The 12,963-nt window shown below is 37.9% G+C and overlaps 1 protein-coding gene across 2 annotated transcripts in view; it reads left to right on the top strand.

Moving 5' to 3' along the window:
* Positions 1-12,685, top strand: part of FNDC1 (fibronectin type III domain containing 1) — an 89,958-nt gene extending 77,273 nt beyond the window's left edge. For both annotated transcript variants that reach the window (XM_087718229.1, XM_087718228.1), the window contains exons 17-20: positions 5,197-5,226; positions 8,238-8,399; positions 9,758-9,880; positions 11,821-12,685. In XM_087718229.1, coding sequence (XP_087574355.1) covers positions 5,197-5,226; positions 8,238-8,399; positions 9,758-9,880; positions 11,821-11,936 — 431 coding nt within the window. In that variant the 3' untranslated portion in view covers positions 11,937-12,685. The remainder of the gene's footprint in view (positions 1-5,196; positions 5,227-8,237; positions 8,400-9,757; positions 9,881-11,820) is intronic.
* The last annotated feature ends 278 nt before the right edge of the window (positions 12,686-12,963 follow it).

Here is a 12,963-nt window from a genome sequence, read left to right as displayed (position 1 = left end):
GACTGTCTCTGGCCAAACAGGAGTGAATTTGTGCTTCGGCTCCTGCTCTTTCAATGCAGAAAGCCAACATCAATGTTTTCTAACAGCTTCTCAGGTTGCCCAATGTGGATTTTGTCTTTAGTTTTTCTATTCTGATAATAAAGAAAAGGAATGGCAGATCACTTTTATTTTCTTCTCAGGAAAACTACATGACTCTTTCCATTAGGTCAGTGGTTCCCAAACTTGGCAACTTTAAGACTTGTGGACTTCAACTCCCAGAATTCTGGGAGTTGAAGTCCACAAGTCTTAAAGTTGCTAAGTTTGGGAACCACTGCATTAGGTTGTCAGAGGTCAAGCTCAGCACAAAGAAAAGTTTGTCTTTACCTTTTATCCTGATAGTGAGGTGAGGTGGGGGGGGGGGAAAGTTAAATTAAAAAAATGAAAAGAGGAAATTCCATTTCTGTTCCTTGCTTGGCAAGAAACCACTTACAGTAGTTTTTCTTTCTTTGTTTTAATTCTGAGCAGCTGAGTAATTGGAAGCAATTGTGTCTGTCAAAAAGATTGGGAAACAAATTTTCTTTTAGATTTTTCCCCTTCACAGCTGAAGCTTGTTTTCATTTCATAAAGCTGATTCTGTTCTTTGAAATTAAAGGCTTTAAAAATAAATTTAAAATATGTCCAGCTACAAAAACATATTTTTCCATGTTATTTTTTTACTTGGAAGGTTTATCATAGGTAGGTCAGTTGGCACAATGTAACAACCAAATACAATGTGGTTGACACCTTAAAGTAACTCTGTATAACTCCAAGGTTATTTCCCCACCCCCACCCCCTCAAGATTCTTGAGTTCCTGACTTGGAATTCTTGTACTTAAGCATATTTCAATTAATCTGGCTCCAAATCAACTCAACAGTTCTTGTTATGGATTTAGAGTAGGAATCTTTTGGGTACGATGTAAAAATAATGTCCAATCAAGTACCCTCACATAGATCCTGAAAAAAGTGATTGAAGCCTTAGTTAGTTAGCAGCTATATCTGCAAGGAAATCAACATGTCTACTGGGCAAAAAGAGCAATTACATCATTTTATAGCAAGTCCTTCCTCTTTTGGACATCACAGTGATGTCACATGCACATGAAAAGGGGGACATTTTGCAGCATGGTTATCTTGTTTCTTTAATCATCATGAAAGCATCAGGCGCCTGCAGGCACCTATGTTGATTAGACTGATTAAAATAACATTTTTAAATAGACTTCTACACTTACTAAATAATCATTCCACTAAACTAGTTGCAATGTACATTAAGATATAATTTTAATACCAGCACTTTAAAAAAGAGTCTAGGTGAAGGGTGTCAAACTCACTTCGTCACAGCATCGTCATGTGACAAATTGGGACTTTTTTCACTTTCATTAAACTGGGTGTAAATATGGCCAGCATGTGACGCATCCGACCTGTGGGATGGGATGGGAGTTTGACAGCCCTGGTTTAGATAATACCATCTGTGGCAATGAAATGTGCAGATGTGGAGATTTCATTGTCAAAAATAGAATTAATAATAATCTCAAAACAACTGGAGCACCACTTGAACACCTTTGGCATTGATAAAATTGCCGTAAATCACTTGCAAAAGGTAGCTTTATTTAGAACAGTTTACATCCTGTGACAATACCTTGAATACCATCAAATTACAGTAGGCAGATAAAAATGCCAAATACAGCCTCAACATTTGGCTGACTATGCAACAAAATTTCCTAATTTATTAAACTTCTATCCTGCCTGACTTCCAATGATTGGGCAGCTTACGACAATAAAATAAATTATAATACAATCAATAAAAATAAAGATAAAAGATGGCAAGCACAATGAAGAAAGGGGTCTCATGTTATAAGCACAAGTAAATGTAAAGACTTTAAAAGGAAAAGTAAAGGAAGGAGGAGTCAGAGGAAATATATATCCTAAAATATATGGACAAATTACAAAGGAGCAGCAGTCTTCTTCATCAGAGATGTTAAGAGGAGTGAAGCATAAAATAATTTATTCTTGAAGTCCAAATGACCCTCCAATGTAGAAAGGCAATAAAAAACTGATGTTTTGTCAAGCTTTTGAAATATGTCAAACTGTTTTAATTATACTTGTTGCTTCAATTGATTTCTATATGATACTGTATGTGAGCCATTCAGAGTTTATGAAACAGGATATAAATTATACAAACCAACAAGAAGATTTAATAATAATACAATAGCAGATTTGGAAGGGACCTTGGAGGTCTTCTAGTCCAACCCCCTGCCTAGGAAGGAAACCCTATACCGTTTCAGACAAATGGCTATCCAACATCTTCTTAAAGACTTCCAATGTTGGGGCATTCACAACTTCTGGAGGCAAGCTGTTCCACTTATTAATTGTTCTAACTGTCAGGAAATTTCTCCTCAGTTCTAAGTTGCTTCTCTCCTTGATTAATTTCCACCCATTGCTTCTTGTTCTACCCTCAGGTGCCTTGGAAAATAGTTTGACTCCCTCTTCTTTGTAGCAAGCCCTGAGATATTGGAACACTGCTATCATGTCTCCCCTAGTCCTTCTTTTCATTAAACTAGACATACCCAGTTCCTGCAACCGTTCTTCATATGTTTTAGTCTCCAGTCCCCTAATCATCTTTGTTGCTCTTCTCTTCACTCTTTCTAGAGTCTCCACATCTTTTCTACATCATGGCAACCAAAACTGAATGCAGTATTCCAAGTGTGGCCTTACCAAGGCATTATAAAGTCGTATTAACACTTTATGTGATTTTAATTCTATCCCTCTGTTTGTGCAGCCTAGAACTGTGTTGCCTTTTTTGGCAGCTCTGCACATTGCTGGCTCATATTTAAATGGTTGTCCACTAGGACTCCAACATCCCTTTCACAGATACTACTGTTGAGTAAGGTACCACCTATACTGTACCTGTGCATTTCTTTTTTGTTGCCTAAATGTAGAACCTTACTCTTTTCACCATTGAATTTCATTTTATTAGATAGTGCCCAATGTTCAAGTTTGTCAAGATCCTTCTGTATCTTAAGCCTGTCTTCTGGAGTGTTGGCTATTCCTGCCAGCTTGTTGTTATCTGCAAATTTGATGAGTTCCCCATTTATTTCCTCATCCAAATCATTGATGAAAATGTTGAAGAGTACTGGGCCCAAAACAGAGCCTTGGGGTACTCTACTTCTCTCCATGTAGATGAGTTACATTGAGGACTACACGTTGAGTGTGGTTGATCAGCCAGTTATGAATTCATTTGGTGGTGATGCTGTCTAACCCACATTCTTCTACTTTATCTAGTAGTAGGTTATGGTCTACCTTATCATATGACTTACTGAAGTCCAAGTAAACTATATTGACGGCATTCCTCTGGTCCACTAATTTTGTCACTTTGTTAAGGAATGCAATAAGATTAGTCTGGCATGATCTGTTTTTGACAAACTCATGTTGGCTTTTGGCTATTATTTTGTTTGCTTCTAGGTGTTGGCTAATTCGTTGCTTGATTATCTTTTCCAGAATCTTTCCTGGTATTGAGGTCAGGCTTATAGGTCTATAGTTTCCTGGATCTGTTTTTTTCCCCTTTTTTGAAGATGGGAACCACATCAGCTCTTTTCCAGTCCTCTGGTAGTTTCCCGGTGCTCCAGGATCTCTGAAAGATATAGTTCAGTGGTTCTGAGATCTCATCTGCTAGTTCCTTCAGAACCCTGGGGTATAACCCATCCGGTCCTGGTGATTTGAACTCATCTAGGGTAGACAGGTGCTCACTTACTATTTTCTTCCCTATTTCTGTTTAACTGTTTAACTGTTTATTTCATTTGTATGCCGCCCTTTTCCCCCCGAGGGGGACTCAGGGCGGCTCACAACTCAAAACAAGGGAAAGGGGGGGATACAAACAATTTGACAAACAACACAAAACAATACATAATTTAAAAGCGCAACAATCATACCATTCGAGATAGGGGCACGGTTCTTTAGCCCCAGGCCTGTCGGAACAGCCAGGTTTTAAGGGCTTTGCGGAAGGCCTGGAGGGTGGTGAGGGTGCGAATCTCCACGGGGAGTTCGTTCCAGAGGGTCGGAGCAGCCACAGAGAAGGCTCTCCTCTGAGTAGTCGCCAGTCGACACCGGCCAGCGGATGGAATTCGGAGGAGGCCTAGTCTGTGGGATCTAATCGGTCTGGTGGAGGTAATTGGCAGCAGGAGGTCAAGAAGCACTAGGACGGAGGCATAGCCTCCATCCCTGGCTCTCCAGAGATCATCGATCAATGCGACAAAAGCGGTTTCCGTGCTGTAGCCAGGACTAAATCCTGACTGGAAGGGATCTAGATAATTGGATATTTCAACTTATGTTCCTAATCTGATTTTTGTGGTGCTGTTTTTGATAGGTTGGACTGTTTTATCCCTTTGTGTAAAGACAGATGCAAAACATGAGTTAAATATTTCTGCTTTCTCCCTGTTGCTTGTCACCTTTTTGCCACTTTCACCCAGCAATGGACCAATTGTTTCCTTAACTTTTTTCTTGTTTTTAACATGTTGGAAGAAGCTTTTTTTGTTATTTTTTACTTTTGTAGGAAGTCTTTCTTCATTATGAGCCTTAGCTTTCCTCACTTCATCTTTACATGCTCGGGCTATTTGCTGATATTCTGCCTTAGTTATGTCCCCCCCTTCCACTTTTTATACTTATCTTTTTTGTCTTTCAATTTGTCAGAGAGTTCTTTATGCAGCCATGCTGGTTTATTTTGGGAGCTATTACTTTTCTTCTTCATTGGTATTGTGCTAGACTGGGTTTTTGTAATCTCATTTTTCAAAATTTCCCAAGCTTCTTGAGTTGTTTTCCCCTTGAGGATTCTCATCCATGGAATTTTTCCCAAGCTCTCTCTAAGTTTATTGAAATTAGCTCTCTTAAAGTCCAAGACTCTAGTTTCACTTTGTTCTACTACTTGTGTTTGCATTATGTTGAATTACAATATTGCATGGTCACTTGCCCCCAGGGTTCCTGTGGCTTCAACACTTTCTATCATTTCCTCTCTGTTAGTGAGAATTAAGCCCAATATGGCTGATGCCCTTGTTCCCTTCTCTACTTTTTGGGAAACAAAGTTGTCTGCTAGGTTTGTAAGGAACCTTCAGAAATTGCTTGTCTTATTTTGGCTGTGGATTCTGATTTTTTGAGTAAATCATTGAAACATTTCCTTGTTATTTTCTTACAGATAATCCTCTTCTTATTGTAAGACCACCAGGTAAGTTTCAGTTTTGCTTTCTGGTGCTTTGTCATTATCTCCTGAGAATGACCTAGATTAAAGTTGTGATTTAATATCTATCATGGAGGGCAGGCCAGGGGAAGGAAGGAAGGAAGGAAGGAAGGAAGGAAGGAAGGAAGGAAGGAAGGAAGGAAGGAAGGAAGGAAGGAAGGAAGAAAGGAAGGAATCAGTGGAAAGCAGAATTTGGAAGAGAATCCTCACCTTAAGAGCCTTTACAGCATAAAGAACTTGGTTCAGTCCAAGAGCCACACTTGCCCTTGGAATAGCATTACTTGGGGCTGATGTTAAGTTGGGACAACTTCTTGACAGTTCTGTAACCATTGCATGAATGTACTGCAGTTACTCCTTTTTTCTGCTGTGTCTTTGTTTCATCCACCTCCAGTATCTGAAGAAGGCTCTTCCAAAGTAATATTTTCTCTTTCCCCCCAATATATATCAGCTTGACTTGACATGCTTCATTGATACATGGCATTCAGGAATTAGGATTTGTTCTGGTCCTATTGGCCATTTAGACTTCTAAGAGCCACATCCCCCTGCCCTCTGGTTGTATACAATAATGGACAAGCAGTAGGAATAACCTTGAGGAACCAGTCAGTGGTGGAGTTCAACTGGTGTAACAACTGGTTCCTTAAATGTGCACTTCGCTCACGCCAAACACATGCTCTCCTCACACACACTGCATTTGAAAACAGGTGAATAACTTATCTTTGACTGCAGCCTTGCTAAGTAAAACAGCCGAGGCCTTACAATCCGCTCTGCTGCGCCAATCACCTGGGCTTCAAACAAAGGAAATATAGGTCAGTATAGCGCAGGGACAGGCGAGCGGCCCCACCTGATCATCAGAGCAAACCGGTTCGCTCTCAGCTGATCATTGGAGCTACCGGTTCACCTGAACCAGTCCACACCAGCTGAATCCCTGGAACCAGTCCAAACCAGCTGGTTCCAGCCCTACAACCAGTGAAAAAGCCACAAGACAATGTTTAGATAAAAGAAAGTTGAATCCAGGGCAGAGATATAATTTGTGTGAGCATCTCAGACTCCCCTCCCCCTAGTTTCTTATAAGGATAGAGGGGAAACCCATTCAGAGTTGCAAGATTCTGTTACTGTAACCTTATAATAAAAGTGTTACTATTTATAACTCTAGCTTTTTTCTCTAGTCTATTTTAAAATTATTTAAGGACTAGTGGATAGCACTTGATTGGGATCATCTGCAAGAAATCTACACTTTGTTTAATCCAGTTTATTATAATTAACTTAGATTAATTAAAATTTATGTATTGTCAGTATGGGGTTTTGATGACTAGAATGACTTTGTCATAGAAATTGCTTGAAACCTTTAGAACTGTAAAGCAAAATATTAGGATTGTATAATTACTCTCTGTGTAATTAGTGATTTTGCTTTCTGTCATGTTAAAAGTTCCAACATGACATCAAAATTTGAAGGAGTGGTTACACGCCAAAGAAACTCCAAAGAGTTTATCAGCTCTTGGAGTAGGGGAAGAACAGAATTCTATGTCTGTTTGTCAAAGTTAGTAAACAATATTTCAGGCTAGTGACTGTGGTGTGTTTGCTATAGTTCTAGAAGTGATTTAGATTAGAATATTGCAGTGCATCTTTCCTTATACAATTCAAGACAATGCCAGCTTAGATTATTCACTTGACATTTAATACATTTTTAGCAGAATGTTATTGTACACTGGATTAGAATGATGTCTTGGAATCATAATTTGTTCCTGAGTTTTCATGTTTAATATTTAAAATGCAGAAAATGCCAAATAACTCTTGCAAGTTGCTTTTGAGTGCATAAGAGAAACCATATGGTTGGCTTCACAACCACAACTGTAGTGGTATATGGTTGATTTCACTGGCACCTCTTTATGGGAAACAATGCTGCTGATGAACAGTGCAGGAATGTGGAGTGTTTGTGATCCAGATTCACTGTATAGGTCTCTTTCTTCTTGTCATTTTCTCCTACTCCTCCTTTTTCCAATAACATTGTGGCTGAAATGCTAGGAAAAGTGAGAAGCTTGATGTAGACATTTCAGTCAGAGCTCAATGGGCTTATCTTTGCATGTTATTTCTCATTTGATGGGTGCTTATAGGATTATGCCTTTTTTCAAGTTGAAAAGAATCTATTAAAGAAAAGGCCAAATAGTGCTTTGGTAGGTTTTTCCCCTTCTTTTAAAATAATATTGTTCTGGTGCCATGGGACAACTGACACCAGTGTAAGAGATCAGAGAATATAAGGAAAGCTCATATTTTAGAAACAAAGGCCATTGTAAGAAGGCACTTTTATGTGCTATTATATCAGCTGCTAGGGAGCCTAGTAAATTAGATGCTTGAACTGGAAGTATTTTGTGCAAATTAACCTAATGAATTCCTGCATTGATGCAGGTAGTGGTTTCTCCCATGCACATCGACTACCCTGATTTTTTAAGGCTGAGAAGGCAATTCTTTGGTGTTTTTTTTGTACTTCAGAACTGTAATTATATAAAAAAAATTAGGAGAGTCAGTTGGTGCTTAAGTTTATATGTCAGAGCACACAGGTTATAATCACAGGTTGATTTCAAAAAGGTAGATAATTCCTATAATCTTTTGGAGCATATTGCAGAGTATCTGATTTTGTTGTGAATGTTTACACACTGAAGACTTTTCTGATTTGTAGTGCCCCGGTTGTGGTTTGGTATGTAACCATTCAGAATTTGAATGAAGGCAAATATATGTGTCCCAGGATAATGTTGTGGGATCCAATCTGGCTTGGTCACCAGGATCAAATCAGTGGTCCAGAGAGCTATTGTGAAGGAAAGCATTTAGTAATCTAGTTCCACTTATAACATCATGTTTACGTGATCACATCCAAATCAAAGTTAATCTGTTTTAGTAAATTGTGTACTAGTCTGGTCAAGTATTAACATTTAGTAAATTATTGTTGAGTTACTGTTGTTTAATATTATCACATTTCATAGTCAAGCTTTTAACCTGTTTTGTAGGTGGTGAACCTATCTGGATCCCATTCAATTTTAAATATGATCCCACATACTCAGAATGCAGTGGGAAGCAATATGTGAAACGGACGTGGTACAGGAAATTTGTAGGTGTCGTCCTTTGTAATTCATTGAGATACAAGATTTACCTCAGTGATGATCTAAGAGGTATGTATTTGGGTCACTTAGCAGTGCTGAAGTAAGATACAGTAAAGTCTGAAAAATGAACTGATTACTTTGCATGATTAAAATGCATCTGTGCTATTGGCTGGCATACCGTAAATAGTTCTGTTTTTTCCCCCTTTTTAATCCTATCCAACATATATATTGAAAACACTTTGGATTGTCTCCTGGTCTGGAGTAATCTGAAATTCTATTATTTGAATTCTCTATCCACTTTCAAGTGAATGAGATGCAGCAGGAAGAAAAAAATTGCAGTAGAGTACCTTCCTAGCATAAGCAAGGGATACCTTTCCTCTTTCTTGTTAAAATTGTGGTTTGGGTCTTCCTGCAAGAGAAATAAGCCTGTGTCTTAGTAAGCTATTCTGTCATTCCATAATGCTTTGCTTTGAACAGTGCTATGCCCTAAGTAGGATCATTCAAGACAATGGATTTGCACTTTGCTGCATAATACAAAATAGCAGTTCAGTCTCAATTATTTCAGTTAAATTTACCACAGTTTTGGAAATTTGGAGATTTCTCATTTCCTCACATCTTTAAAAATCAGAGAAACACTACTTCATTTTCATAAAGAGATGCTATAATATTTTAACTTGGATCTAAATGGAGTCAGTGACACATTTTTTTAAAAAAAAGAAACATATCAGAACCAGACCAAGAATCAATAATCATGTTTTAATTTTTAAATCATTATAGAAAATTTTAAATGGGTTATTTTTAGGGGAAATGCTTAAAATAGTATGCATGTACAGTAACTTAGAAGTGGTTTTTTTTAAAAGCTGTAAGCCCTAAGGGTTTACACATGGGAAACAAAACACAGTCTGGGAATAAACTCATGTACTCATCTCAAATTGTAATTCTCAGACTCGGTTCAGTTCAGGGAGGGGGAGAAGAGTATTTCTCCATGCATTCATGTATGGCTATTTGTACTATCTTCTTCTGTTTTATGTGGAATAAAAATTCTACTACCTCATTTTAGTGCAAGTTCTTAATTATATACATATGAATTGTTCCTAACACATTGAAAAAAGGTAACCACAATACAAAAAGACTGCTGCCAGCCCACTAGCAAATGTGCCACTTGAAGGCAAGGGAACTTTAACTGTGATTCTCAGCCAACTATTTTTGACCAAATGCAAGAATATTGGCAAGAACCACTGGTTCACTTTCCTACTGTGCCAGTGAATTATTTCACTATAATGCTACTATTATTGCAGAAATTCATAAATGTAATAAATAAGCTACTACCAAGGAAGTGACAGAAGATTCTTCCCCTGGATTTATACTAGTCTTGGCTGCAGCAAAATCATTCTAAGTGCTTTACACCCTCCTTATATTTTTTCCAGATACATTTTATAGCATTGGGGATAGTTGGGGAAGAGGTGAAGATCACTGTCAGTTTGTAGATTCACACCTGGATGGACGGACAGGACCTCAGTCCTATGTGAATGCTCTTCCTTCTATTCAAGGTAAAAAAAAATGCAACATTAATTTGAAGGGGCCCTGGAGATTTACATTGCATACAAGTTGTAAAATAAACGCAGCTTGTGCCCAGTTCTCCAAAAACTATTAATTTTTAATGCCTAAGTTGGACTTTCTTGTCCCAGGTCGCTCAATGCATCATCAAATATGTTCAGGTAGTTCAGTATTAAAAGCCAGTCTTCCCACAATGTGCTCTCCAAATCTATTGGGATATTAACCCCCAACTAGCAACAGAATTAGAGATGGAACATATTAGCAAAGCATCACGCTGGGGAAGTTTAGGGCAAATAATTTCATTTTGAGTCTAGGCAGTGACTGGCAGAATTTTTAGAACCCTTGGCATTTTAGCACATAAAAGGAAATAACTTAATTAATGAAATTGTGGTTTCATGCTGTGCTTTGCTTTCTATGCAAGAGTCCAAGTAAGGTTGACTATGGAGAAGAACCACAAAATACACTGAAATAATGGACCTTAGCACAGAAGGCAGCATTTCAGGTAGCCCTCCATCTGTGTGAAAAGGAGTGCTGAGAATTTATTAGCATTTTAAAGCATTCCACTTCTTTCTATAGGCTTTTTCTCTTTTGTAAAGAAGTAAATGCTAGCACTGATATGTCAGCCTTCTTGGTCTCTCTTCTTTCCATTGGCCACCTCTGAGGTTCTGCAACTTTTTTCAGATTGCAGGAAAATGCTATGATCTGCTAAATCACTATAAACACTGTAAAACACTGTAATTTGTGTTTATGTTGCAAGAGCCATTCCTACTTTAATAGAAAAGACATGAAAGCATTATTGGCATTAATGGTACATCAGAACAGGACAGGTGTTTCTGCCTATTAGATTAGAATGAGTCCCACTGTCTGTCCAAATTGGCATATATTACTGTGGGTTGTTCTAATTCTCACAATAAGTCAGACAGTCCTTGGAATATAGCCACTCAATATACTCAAGCAGTTTTGAAAATGGAAATGTGGTTATGCAACATAATTCTCTGGCCCTAATCTTGTCAGGTGCAAGCAACCAGAGCTACATGTGAAGGGTAAATGTTAGCTGCTTTATTCTATTCTACTTATAATACAAAAATCTTCTCAGACTGCTTACTTTCTCTTGGGAACAAACAGATAAGGTGCCATGGAATTTAGGAAAAGTTAGTCTTTGAACTTTTGTGGATGCGCAATGACTCAAGGCTAATTCTCTACTTGATCCCTCCCCTTTGCCTGGCTGGTAGTTTTCCAACAGGTTCTACAATTATAGAAGGAGATCTGTATGGTAGATTGATAAGGTATAAATATAAAGATCCATCTGGCTTCAACAGCTTTCTTTCAGATTTGAGGTATAAGACACCACTTCTTGCAGTAGACAAGAAAGAAAACCCAAACAATGGAATAATGAGTGAAAGAAGTTCTACAAGTCAGAAAGAAATTAGGCTGGCCCCACACCAATCCTATTTGTTTCAGAAAGGGGCCTTCAGTCAACAGTAAAACTGAAAATCTGCAATGTAGAAAGAGAAGTAATCAAAGAGCAAGTGAAGCACAGACAGAGGCCATGCAGCAAAAAAGATGAAGAGGGAGAAGAGTTTAATGCCAATAAGAAAGTTCACAAAGAGAATTACAGGCCAAGAAATTGTATTTCCCTTCTACTTCAAACCTTCTGTATACAAGCAGAACAGAAAGTATTGTATTTAAGTTTTTTCTAGAATAGGATAAATTACATGCCACAAGGAATAACACAAGGGGACAATGGGGTGTTTTTCAGGAATGCTCAGCTAGCAAGGTGTATCTCACTTCTTTTCCTCCATCTTCATTTTCTTTAGAGCAATTAAGTTTAGTAATTATTGAGCTAAAATTAAAAGATTAATTAAAATTAATAAAGTGATTACATCCCTCTGCTACTGTTAAGATACTAACTTCAGTATTTTGGTTCCTTCAGGTTATTATCGCCAGTATCGGCAAGAGCCTGTATCATTTGGACGCATTGGATTTATGACACCCTATTACTACGCGGGCTGGTATGAGTGTGGTGTAACAATTCCAGGGAAATGGTAGCTGTGCTGTGATCCTCTGCAGAGCTTACTCACAACTTTTGAATAGCTACCATTGAAGGACCTGGAGCAACTGCATCTGGGAATGAAAACTCAAAGAAGAAACCCAAGAAGCTCACTGGAACTCAATGATGCCCTTATCTCAACTCAATGGTGCTGCTTGGTTATTTTGCTTCAGGACATATATAGGATGAATTTGGGGATGTCCTGCCTTTTTCTCCTTGGTTGTAATAGGCCTGGAAATGTAACTGAAATTGAGCAGTTATCTGTGCTCAGTGAAGCCTAATATATTTGATTAACCACACAGAAAAAAATGGAATTGTGATATATCTTGCAAGAAGATGACTTAAGCATGCTGTGCTTGCATTATGGAATGTTAACCACTTTCCACTGCTATTAATAGAATTCTTTGTTGTTATCCACTTTGGGTTGTGAGCTTCAGAATGTTGGCTTACACCTGCACTATGTTACAAAACTCCCTGAAAACCAAATGGAAGGGTTGCTCACAGCTTCTTCTGGGGGTTTGCACAAGGCTGAAAAAGCTACCAGGTCACACTGTAAATTCAGCTAGCACAAACAATCAACAATCAGTACAGCCTAGTGGCAGAAATACTTTTTAAAACTGAGATTTTGTAAAGAAAAGAATTTAGATAAATAATGTTTATGGGTTAATGTTTATGTAAAAGGTGCTATTCATAACAAATCTTCTGAAAATATTCTGTGAAAAATATACTATGCACAATACATTAATCACATATGACTCAGGCTTTTATTCCTGTGGATGATGTTGAGCTCTAATGAAATAGAAAATATAGAAAAAGAAAAAAAATGGAAAATTTCAGCAACAAATTCTGAACATGGCATGTTTCAGCAAAAGAGAATCCGTATTCCTGGTCTGTCCATATTCTAATGTGGCTGAGATTCTAACATCAGTATAAATTTAAGTAAGTGTACGTTAAAGGTACTTTAAAGTAGATGTTTTTGGCAGCCGAAATCACAAATTTGTTTAAGTGAATGAGAAAAAAAGTTTG

Source organism: Thamnophis sirtalis, unplaced genomic scaffold, assembly GCF_051295495.1.
Source record: "Thamnophis sirtalis isolate CommonGarterSnake01/CBP01778 unplaced genomic scaffold, rThaSir2_p1.2 scaffold_6, whole genome shotgun sequence".
NCBI classification, from domain to species: Eukaryota; Metazoa; Chordata; class Lepidosauria; order Squamata; family Natricidae; genus Thamnophis; species Thamnophis sirtalis.
The sequence above is the reverse complement of the archived record's forward strand: the minus strand, read 5'-3'. Positions and strand labels throughout refer to the sequence as shown.